This window comes from Brassica oleracea, chromosome C9 (genome assembly GCF_000695525.1).
Source record: "Brassica oleracea var. oleracea cultivar TO1000 chromosome C9, BOL, whole genome shotgun sequence".
Taxonomy (NCBI): domain Eukaryota; kingdom Viridiplantae; phylum Streptophyta; class Magnoliopsida; order Brassicales; family Brassicaceae; genus Brassica; species Brassica oleracea.
The window spans coordinates 47,674,321-47,684,982 of NC_027756.1; the positions used below are offsets into that span (position 1 = coordinate 47,674,321).

General features: G+C 40.2%; 3 protein-coding genes across 6 annotated transcripts in view; 2 read left to right on the forward strand and 1 right to left on the reverse strand.

Moving 5' to 3' along the window:
• Positions 1 to 148: 148 nt before the first annotated feature.
• Positions 149 to 2,100, forward strand: LOC106317931 (peptidyl-tRNA hydrolase 2, mitochondrial). Of its 2 annotated transcripts, none has more exons than XM_013755748.1 (8): positions 149 to 189; positions 338 to 544; positions 652 to 710; positions 802 to 861; positions 942 to 1,011; positions 1,205 to 1,274; positions 1,410 to 1,436; positions 1,791 to 2,100. In XM_013755748.1, the coding sequence occupies exons 2-8, from the start codon at positions 365 to 367 to the stop codon at positions 1,838 to 1,840; spliced, it is 516 nt and encodes a 171-aa protein (XP_013611202.1). In that variant the 5' UTR covers positions 149 to 189; positions 338 to 364; the 3' UTR covers positions 1,841 to 2,100. The 2 variants fall into 2 exon arrangements, with proteins under 2 accessions (XP_013611202.1, XP_013611201.1); XM_013755747.1 differs by having other exon boundaries at positions 333 to 544; positions 1,791 to 2,099.
• Positions 2,101 to 2,213: 113 nt separating this feature from the next.
• Positions 2,214 to 5,356, reverse strand: LOC106317926 (pentatricopeptide repeat-containing protein At5g16860). Of its 2 annotated transcripts, none has more exons than XM_013755740.1 (3): positions 2,702 to 5,356; positions 2,513 to 2,612; positions 2,214 to 2,411 (listed from the first exon to the last, which is right to left on the reverse strand). In XM_013755740.1, the coding sequence occupies exon 1, from the start codon at positions 5,285 to 5,287 to the stop codon at positions 2,735 to 2,737; it is 2,553 nt and encodes an 850-aa protein (XP_013611194.1). In that variant the 5' UTR covers positions 5,288 to 5,356; the 3' UTR covers positions 2,214 to 2,411; positions 2,513 to 2,612; positions 2,702 to 2,734. The 2 variants fall into 2 exon arrangements, with proteins under 2 accessions (XP_013611194.1, XP_013611195.1); XM_013755741.1 differs by having other exon boundaries at positions 2,483 to 2,612.
• A 298-nt stretch (positions 5,357 to 5,654) lies between these two features.
• The window catches only part of LOC106317925 (telomerase reverse transcriptase), a 6,665-nt gene continuing 1,657 nt past the window's right edge, over positions 5,655 to 10,662 (forward strand). The window contains exons 1-10 of one of the 2 annotated variants that reach the window (XM_013755738.1): positions 5,655 to 6,045; positions 6,151 to 6,225; positions 6,363 to 6,428; positions 6,513 to 6,624; positions 6,813 to 7,165; positions 7,403 to 7,475; positions 7,560 to 7,692; positions 7,821 to 7,959; positions 8,144 to 9,199; positions 9,561 to 10,093. In XM_013755738.1, the coding sequence (XP_013611192.1) occupies positions 5,746 to 6,045; positions 6,151 to 6,225; positions 6,363 to 6,428; positions 6,513 to 6,624; positions 6,813 to 7,165; positions 7,403 to 7,475; positions 7,560 to 7,692; positions 7,821 to 7,959; positions 8,144 to 9,199; positions 9,561 to 10,093 (2,840 nt within the window). In that variant the 5' untranslated portion in view covers positions 5,655 to 5,745. Of the gene's footprint in view, positions 6,046 to 6,150; positions 6,258 to 6,362; positions 6,429 to 6,512; positions 6,625 to 6,812; positions 7,166 to 7,402; positions 7,476 to 7,559; positions 7,693 to 7,820; positions 7,960 to 8,143; positions 9,200 to 9,560; positions 10,094 to 10,662 lie in introns of those variants that run through there. The other variant, XM_013755739.1, reaches the window with a different exon arrangement.

Sequence of the window (10,662 nt, forward strand, 5' to 3'; positions counted from 1 at the left end):
ATCCCTTCCTTTACGCTAACATAATTTAATTTATTTTATTTTCCTAATATCTTTTTAAAAAAAGAAGTTAATTTATAATATATTTTTGTTAAAAAAATTAAATAATAAATAAAATCTGCACGCTGGGTTGAAGAGAAAAAAAAACTTCATCTTTCAAAGCCGTTCTCTCTCTCTCTCTCTCTAGAACTGGTAAGCTTCTTCGATGCTCGTCTCTTTTGACCATTGATTATATCCTAAGTGTTCCCTTTATACTGTAGAAACTTGATTTAGATTACGTAGAGGTGAACGCTGTGACTTATAACGAGTTTTGGATTCGTTTTTTTTCTTTGTAGGATAGAAAGATTGACTCTTTATATTCTTGACGATGGATTTGACGTGGTTGAGTGCTCTAATCGTTGGAGCTGCACTTGGATTCTGCATTGGCACTCGTCGTTCCAAGCCTCCTCCTGTTGAGGCTGCTGTTGATGGAGATAGCACCAAACTGATTCCAAAGAGTCCTCTCGAGATTGAGAAACTCGCTGATATCCTCGATGATTTCAAAATGGTAACTTTACTACATCTGGCCCTCCCCTCTATGATCTCTTTACTGTAATCAAAACAAAAGATGTTGAATTTGAGCTCTTTTTTTTGTATGTGTGTTTTGTCCGTAAGGTTTTGGTTGTGAGGAATGATCTTAAAATGGGTAAAGGCAAGATTGCTGCACAATGCAGGTGTCTCAACAGTTTCAAACTAACAGCGCTCTTTGTTTCTCTCTAAGAGCCTTTTAGCATTTCACTTAATTTCTGGTTTGTTCTTATGCAGTCATGCAACTTTAGGTTTGTACAAAAAGCTCGTTCGTCGTGCTCCAAAAGCATTGGACTGGTATCTCTCCATGTCATTACCAACCCCATTTATTCCTTAAGACTATGGATTGAATTTGAATGCATTGGTTTCGATTGCAGCTGGGAGGAGTGTGCACAACCAAAAGTTGTTGTGAAAATCGAGACCGAGGATGAGATGCTAGAATTGCAAGTGAGTTTTACTATAAAGTTTTGGATTTTTTTAATTGAGATTTATGTTGGATCTACAGCTTTAGTGCTTTTGTCAAATCTACCAAATGTTAGTTTGTTCTGGCCACATAAGGAATTGGAGATTTCATAGAGTTTTGTCTTGACTGTTTCCATTTGGTAGATCTTGTCTTGACTGTTCACAAAAAAATTGGCAGGAAAGAGCCAAATCCCTTAAACTGCCTACCCATATCACCATCGATGCTGGAAGGACTCAAATCGCTCCAAGTGAGTTTCATAGTTCATGCCCCCTCACAAATTTTTGCTAGTTTATTACCAGCAAGGAATCTCTTATGAATCGATCTTAGGACCGTTCTCTGTGAAAATGTGATTCTAATAGAGTTCTTCTATGTTCTTTTCCAGATTCAAGGACAGTTATGGCTATTCTTGGTAAGTAGTTATTTTTTATCCAAGTCATGTGCTTGAACTTTGAAGCTTAAGACTCTGATGAACAATAGATGAGTTTGAGGGTTGCAAATCACACTTGCATTAGATAACTAAATGTACTAGTTCATTAGTTACTACTCTAACCACCTGGTACTTCTTGTCCTTGGCCCTGAATGAAATCTATAGCTCAAGCTCAAATATTGACTCAGTTAGAAGAGGCTGTATAGTGTATAGTTTTGTGTTTCATTTGAATCCATATGGGCTGTTCTATGATAGGGAAATAGAGATTCTTCTAGCAAATTTCTTTATAGTTTAACATCAACAACAAACTAACACTGAAAGATGTTGCTTCTGCAGGACCAGTCCAAGTTGTTGATGAAGTAACAGGTGGACTGAAGCTTCTTTAACAGCTTCAAATTTCTATGTTAAATCTCTTCTATCGGATCTCTCAAATGGATCAAAAAGAAGGGAGAGACTTGAACTCAACCTTCTCTCCAGATAGAATCTGTGAGAAATTTGAAGTTGTTCTGTTTATCTCATTCCTGATGATGACGAAAAATCCCATTTTAAAGCAATTTTCCCAACTTTTCATGAACATATACAATTTGTCTCTCTGGGATCAGATTTTGATTAACCAATGGTGGTTTAAATATTTGTTTCTTTTTTTTTTCTGTATTAGAGTTAGCAGCAAAGTTTGAGCCTTTTTTGGCAAATTGAGAAAATGGTATGTTCAAATGCCAATCTAGGAGATACTGTTGGCTTTATTTGAAACGTAACAAATGTACAATAAATCATGGAATGTGATTCTATATTCTCTTTTCTACCAAACATAAAGAAGCCAGAGTTATACTCATCTACAAAAATTGCTTTATATTATACAATCTACATGGGGTTGGTCTGTAAGCACAATGCTTTTTATCCTTTTCTATGTCCCTTCAGGAAGTATCCTTATTTCACAACCTGTGTGATGTTGGAGACCTGTTCATGTAATATGAAACAGCACTAAGAAAGTAAGTATAAGGAGACAACTAGAGGAAGTAAACAAGAACCTGTTGGGTTATTAATTTCTGGCTGTGTACCTATCAGGCTAGCTTAGTGTCATGGCCGACATGTGCTTGACCCAGATGCCGATAAACCTGCCCTGACACTTTTGTTCATCCAGTTGAATAGGATCTAACACTTCAAAAACGCAGAAACAAATTTTTATCCTCACATCCGAAGATCTGAATCGAAACTATAATTACTGTTTCAATTAATCATGAACATACCGCTTAAGGTCATGATGCACTGAGAGAGCATCATCACCAGTAACCTTTGCAGGAACACATTCCATTTTTGAAATGATGGAAGCGACTCGAATCCCTCAATATAATGTCATGATCAATGATTCTAGAGATGTATGTGAATGTAGTATGGCAATCGCCACATACCCTTAAATTCTTAGTAATCCTGATAGCTGCACCTCGAGAAGTTGTTAGAATACCGTACGCAAGAGCTAATTTCTCACTGTGGTCCAAAAGTAGATCACCCTTCTCTTCATCGTCTACATCATGCAGAGCAAAGTCTTTCTCAGGAACGTAACCAATGTCCTTGATGCGTTGCATATGATCTGAGAGAACTTGGTATATCTCATTAGCTCGTGGATGTGTTTTATCACCCACAAAGAACGTAGTAGTTCCTTTAATTCCTTCCACCCAGCTACAACCAGGTCTTTTTTTAACTCCTTTATGTCTCATCAAAGATCTGACTCTAGCCACATCTTTCCAACGCCCTGTACTTGCATATATATTCGAGAGCAACGTGTATGATCCATCGTTATTAGATGCTAGCTCTGTTATTTTCTTAGCGGCGTACTCCCCGAGTTCAAATTTTCCATGGATTCTACAGCAACTGAGCAAAGCAACCCAAACCACAGGAGGAGGCTCCATTGGCATCTCTTCAATGAGACGCAAAGCTGCATCCAACTGCCCAGCACGACCCAACAGGTCAACCATACAGGCATAATGCTCCGGGCCAGGACTTACCCCAAAATCAGTTTCCATTCTATTGAAATACTCCATGCCTTCATCGATCATTCCCGAATGGCTGCAAGCATAGAGTACAACAAGTAACGTAACACCATCAAGATTAAAACCCATTTTCCACATCTCAGCGAAGATTTCAAGAGCTTCTTCTCCATAACCATGCATACCGTAACCCGTCATTAGAGATGTCCAAGTAACTTCATTTCTCTCTGTCATGCTGTCAAACACAAGCCGGCCTTTACCGATGTCTCCACATTTTGCATACATATCTACCAGGCAGTTCGATACGAACAGTGGAACTGCATTCTTTTGGTTACGCAATGCATAAGCGTGAATCTGCTTGCCAATTCTCAATGCAGCCAAACTGGCACATGCCACAAGGGCACATGATATAGTAAAAGCATTCGGTCTTGTTTGCTCGAACATCTCAGAGAAAAGTTTGAGAGCTTTATTTGCATCCCCGTGCTGAGAGTATCCACCGATCATCACAGTCCAAGTCACAACATCCCTGTCTACGGGGGAAACAGAATCAAACATAGCACGCGCAGTATCAACTTCTTTGCACTTAGCATACATGTCAATCAGTTGATTAATGACCATATTATCATCACCATGTACGTTCCGACACAAGTCTATGGGATGTTTGATTGCATAACAATGAATCTCTTTACCATGCATCAATGCTCCAACAGAAGCACAACCCGAAAGAACCGAGATAAGCGTGACTTCATTCGGTTTAACCCCGGAAGACAACATCTGCCTAAACACACCCAATGCTTCATATCCAAGTCCCCGTTGAGCGTACCCTGATATAGCAGCACTCCAAGTAACAACATCCATTTTAATCTTTTCTTCCTGCATCTTCTCAAACAACCTGACAACATCATCAAACCTTCCAAACTCTGAATACCCAGCAACCATAACATTCCAGGACACTACATCCTTCAACCTCATGTTCGAGAACACCGTGTTCGCCTCATCCATCATCCCGCACTTTGCATACATATCCACCAAACAGTTCCCTACAAACATATTCTCTATTATCTCGCTTCTGATCGCGAACCCGTGTAGCTGCTTCCCTAGTGAATGAGCACCAAGAGAAGCACAAGGAGGAATCACATTCACAAGGGTGATATCATCAGGCCTGAACTCAAACTCGTTAGTCATCCGCCTCAACATCTCAACCGCCATTTTAGGCTTCCCTAACTTAGCATAACTCTCTATTATAGAGTTCCACGAGACAACGTCCCAAACACCAATAACAGACATTTCATCGAACACCTTCCGTGCATCTCCCAAACAACCACAACGAGTATACATAGCCACAAGCGCGTTTCCCACAAAGACATTGGAATTAAACCCGGTAACCCGAGAGAGCGCGTGGGCAGACGCTCCGTAACGAACGGAGGAGATTTCGCCGCAAGCCTTGAAGACGAAGGGGAACGTGTAATTGTCCGGCGTCCACGACAGAGAATGCATAAGGCGGAACAAAGAGAGGGACTCGCTGAAACGGCCATTTTCGCCGTAGAAGCGGATGAGAGAGTTCCAGTGGTAGACGCCGGCGTCGGATGGAGGGAATCGACGGAGGAGAGATACGGAGGAGGATGAGCAACCGAGGGAGATGTAGGTGGAGATGAGGTGGGAAGTGCGATTCAAGGTTATGATTCCGAGGGAGATGAGTTTCCCGTGAATGAGCTTGACTTGAGAAATGGTTTTGCATTTGTGAATGAACGGCGGGGTTATCTCCGGCGGAGATGTGGAGAAGAGAGAGGGTTTAAGGTATTGGTGGGGTTTCGCGGCGGCGTTGGGGATGAGGTGGCGGCGGATCATGCTAGAGTTACTGGTGGGTAAGTGATTGACAGGTGGTAAATAATAAATATATGGCGGGTGATTTCTGCGTTTAAACTAATACTCGGTTCGGTTCGGTTCAGTTAAACTAAACCAAACTTTAAATTTATTCGGTTTACACTATTTAAGACCCAAATTGACCAAATTTCTTTCCGTTTGGGAAAATTCGTTTCGTTTCTTCAAGTAATAAAGGGAACCGGATGTTAAAATAAGAAAGTTAACAATAGAACCGGTTGAAATAAATTAAAATTGAACAATCGGTTCGGTTTTGTTGGAGGTTTACGTTCTCACCCACCTACGTTTGCGGTTAGCTAGACGTTTAAACTTGCGTTTGTGGCTAGTTAGTGAATCGCGGTTTATAGTTCCGCGCCTTTTTCACATCATCAGACTCCATTCCCGAAGCTCCTTCGCTCTTCTCTCTCTCTCTCTCGGAAGGCGAAATGGCGCGTAAACCTAGGCGTAATGTGCCGGAGATTCTATGGAGGTCGTTCGGAGAAAGAGCCAAGAATTTGAAGGACTCGATAATAGATCTGATTACTCGTCGGAGTATCCAGCCGGAGCAATGCCGATGCCGGGGGCAGGGTTGTCTCGGTTGCAGCTGCGATAAACCGTCGTTTCTGCTGCGTCCCGATGACCCGATCCACTACCGTAAACTTCTTCACCGATGCTTCGTTGTACTCCACGAACAAACCCCTCCGCCGCCGAGGTTCTCGCCGACGTCTTGGGGGTCACAGAGAGAGGTAGGGTTCTGCAGTCGCATTGTACTATGTATTGCTTTGAGTTCTTAATTTGAGAGATTTCAAGAACGTTGATGGCGAGAATACTTCAATTTAACTTTTTTTCAGATTGTTGAGAGGATGATTGAAATTTTGGAATCTAGATGTGATTGTGGGAATGTGATATGTGCCAGATATGACAAGGTGAGCTCATCTTCTTCACTATCAAACTCAATGTAGGGTGCAGCATACTTATCTAAGCTACGTAAACTTTGAACACCTTCAAATTTGCTAGATATGATCAATGGTTTATCTTGTCTTTTATCTTTCTTTTTCCTCAGTATGATCAGTCTAGCCCTGTTTTGGAGTTGTTGACAACTTCTTCTTGGGAGTTTCTTCTCAACCGGGTTTGTTGTTAAACTTTTTTTGATGATTAACTTCCAGTTTTCGAGTTTTTGGAGTCGTTAATATCCAAGTTTTCTTGTGTGTAGATTGGTTCTGATTTAATGGTTTATCTACTACAACACACATCGATATTCTTACCTTTTCTAGGAAAGAAACACCAGCAAGTGTCAGGACCTCCTCTATGTATCACTCAAAAGGGTAAGTCTCAGTACTAAACTTTCATAAGTCGAATCAGATATTTTCTTTTGGTTTTCTTGAAATACTTCCACTTGTAGGTTGTCTGAATACGTTGCGATTTCTCTTTTGTCAATTTATTAGCCATCTATTATCAATTTCTGGTTCTAGTTCATACTAACTTGGTGCAATTTCCATTTTCCATGGTATAGAGACCTTGTCAGTCCCCAACAACAAAAGAAAGAGTGACGAGAGCGTGGAACCATCAAAGAAAAGGCAGCGGCTTTCTTCTACTGTCAATGAATGCCTTAAGGAAGACTCTGCAGCTGTTACGTCCATAGTTTCCGTGGATGTAGGCGGACATAGAGAGGAGAAACCTAGAAAACGTTCAAGATTGTATCTTAAGCGTAGACGAAAGCAGAGAAAGGTCAATTGCCTAAAAGTTGACGATGAGGCACCTTGTGTAACTTCTTGTACAAATGGTGAAGCCTCAAATGGGAATGAAGCTGATGGAAGGAATCTGCAAATCAGTATAAGTGGAAGTCTCACTGATTTCACAAAGCAGGTGACCAAAACCCTAATCACTCGTCAAGTAGCAAATTCATTTGTTTTATATACAGACGTTTGACTTCACGGTGTTCTGGTAGATTTTTACTTTAGTGCTGAACATTACTAAATAGACGAGTATAAATTGCTCTTGAGAATTTGACGTAGAATTTTTCTATAGTTTATGAATCTTTATCACCTTCAAATCTGAAAACCTGTTATTGCCTTCTGAAGATGTAACCATTTCTTTTTGTAGGCCAAACAGGTGAAAAGAAATAAACATTTCAAGTTTGCCAACTCGGAAACGGCTTCAGTTATACCACCAAATCGTATCCTTCAGCGGTTTAAACATGTCCTGTGACTCTTCTTTATACAGTTCTTCTCCATTGTTTATGATTCCTTATGATATACAGATATTTTGAAAACTTTAAGAGCCAACTGCTCTGATTCAAAGTCCCTGATGAACCATATATTTGGTGAAGTAAGTGCTTGGTCCGCAGCGCCATCTCATGGCAAAGGCAATTGTCCCAGTGGATCTATTTGCTTGTAAGTTATGAATTTATTTTCCTAAGTTTTTTTTTTGTCTTTCCATACCTTGACTGACATTCTTGTTTATGTTAAGAGTACAATTTGAAAATGATGTCACAACGTTTTTTTTTTCCATTTTCCTGCAGGTATCATTCACTGCTCAAGTCTCTTAAAGGTCTAATTGGAAAAACAAAGTCCTCTCAGTTGAAAACGTTACTAGATAAACACTGTCCTGTTCTCTTGCCACAAGAGGATGCGTTGAAGTCAGCAAATGCGACTTCTCAGGTTGATATTTTTTCTTTAACAGGTTGTTTTCAAAATAAATTTCGTTGGAGTTTATTACCTAAAAGATATTGTGTTGGGAATATGAACAGCGAAAGAATGTAGCAAAGGAAAAATCAACACAGTTGCTAGACTTGTCTAACAACTGACCCTTGGATTGACAAACCGTACATGTCTTCTGTTACAGAGTTCCTGGAGGCAAAACTCAGGTAAGCTGCCTCACGGATCAAATTCAGAGAAGGGCAAACCCAACAGTCACAATGCCGAAGAAGGGAGGCTGTATTGCACAAAAGACCAAGTAGTTTCTTTTATTTGGGCCATCTGTAAGTACATTATTCCAGAAGGTTTGCTTGGGACCAGTCATCAGATGAGAGTGCTTAGGAGAAACATAGCCTGGTTTGTTTCTCGCCGAAGAAATGAGAAATGCACAGTGACGCAATTTTTGCATGGAGTGAAACCATCAGATTTCTCATTCTTTGCCAGTAAACAGTTGTGCTGTATGGTCAACGGACATGCACACCAGAATGAGTCCATCAGAAGTACACAGCAGATGTTGTGCACGAAATGGATATCTTGGCTTTTCTTAGAGATTGTCAAGAAACTGTTGCTCTTCAACTTCTATGCAACTGAAAGGCAAGATGGGCGGCTGGACATCTATTATTACCGGAAGTGCAACTGGGAAAGGTTAATACGCAAAGAGATTACCAAAGCCCTTGATGGATATGTCCAAGTGGAGAATGCTGAAGCTGAAAGCAGAAGGAAAAATCTGGGGTTGTCGAAGTTTAGATTTCTACCAAAGGCAAACGGTGTGAGGATGCTGTTAGATTTTAGTTCCTCGTCAAGGTTGGAATCTCTTCGTGATACGCATGCCGTTTTGAAGGACATTCAGCAGAAAGAACCAGATGTCCTCGGATCATCTGTTTTTGACCATGATGATTTCTACAGAAACCTAGGCCCGTATCTGAAACATTTGAGGAGTCAATCTGGGGAACTTCCTCCTTTGTTCTTTGTGGTTGCGGATGTTTTCAAAGCATTTGATTCCATCGACCAGGGTAAGCTACTTGATGTTGTACAAGGTGTCCTGAAAGATGAACATATCTTAAAAAGATGTAGGTTGATCAGCTGCGGGAAGAGATCACATTGGGTAAACAATATACTAGTCTCGACTGATAAGAATGCTACCGTTTCAAGATTCACATCAACTGTTCCATATAATGCTCTGCAAAGTATCATTGTTGATCAGGTATGATTCTTTTTGTTATGCTAAAACTCTATGGTTTATACCCTATATCTTGGATTTGTGGATTATTTATTCAACATTTGTGTAAGCCTAGTGTGGAAAACATGTTGTGGTTATGTGATGATAGATCAAAGAGAATAAGAAACAAGTTTATAGTTCATTGCATAGTATTATGTAGATGGAAAGGCTTCGGGTTGTCTTGCATTTTAAGCTAAAACATTGAATGAGAGAACAGGATGATAGGTTCTAGAGGGTAAAACACAAAACTACTGGACAGTCTTTAGAGATCACATTTCTTAGAGGTTTTATAGTCCCCTTTTGTTATTTCCTTATCAGTGTTATGGTTTTTGGTTTATTGTTTCAGGGAGAAAACCATCTAGTGAGGAAAAACGATATCATGCTTTGGATAAACAACATGCTAAAGAACAACATGCTGCAAATAGATAAAAACTTCTATGTACAAACAGCAGGAATACCTCAGGGACACAGATTATCATCTTTGTTGTGCTGTTTTTACTACGGGCATCTCGAGAGGACTTTGATCTACCCGTTCCTCGAGGAATCCTCTAGAGATGCGTCTGCTGCAGAATGCAATGGAGAGAAAGAGCTAATCACTCGCCCAAGCTATAAGTTACTGAGATTTATCGATGACTACCTCTTTGTTTCTACCTCAAGAGATCAGGCCACTAGATTCTATCAGAGGTTGAAGCAAGGGTTTCCAGATTACAACTGCTTCATGAACAACAAGAAATTCTGCATAAACTTCGAAGATGAAGAAGAATCTCAGAGTTCTTCTTCTAACAGGGTGTATGTGGGTGGTAATGAAGTTTCATTTATAAGATGGACGGGTTTGCTTATTAACTCCCGTACATTCGAAGTTCAAGTTGACTACACAAGGTTTGCCTCATTCTCCTGTAGAGGTGTCAACTAGGCGGGCTGACCATGGGCTAGCCCAGTCCAATTCATTTTGGGCAAACTATGGACGTGCCCAATTAATAAATGGTCCAATTGGACAAAAGACCAATTGGTACATGGTCCAATTGGGCGAAGACCAAATGGACAATGGGTGTCCATGAGCTTCCTAAAACATGTTTTTATGAGTTTAACAAAAGAAAACACAACTTTACAATTTAACCCAAAACAATAGTTTTATCGTTAAAATAAAAAATTCACGATTTTGACGGAAAACATAATTTCACAATTTTGACGGAAAAATGTATTTCATTAATTTGGCGGAAAAAATGCAAATTCTCGGTTTTGGCGGGAAAACGCAATTTTTCGGTTTTGGCGTGAAAACGCAATTTCTCGGTTTTAGCGGGAAAACACAATTTCTCGCTTTTGGCGGGAAAACACAATTTCTCGGTTTTGGCGGGAAAACGCAATTTCTCGGTTCTGGCGAGAAAACTCAATTTCTCGGTTTCAGCGGGAAAACGCAATTTCTCGATTTTGGCGGGAAAACGCAATTT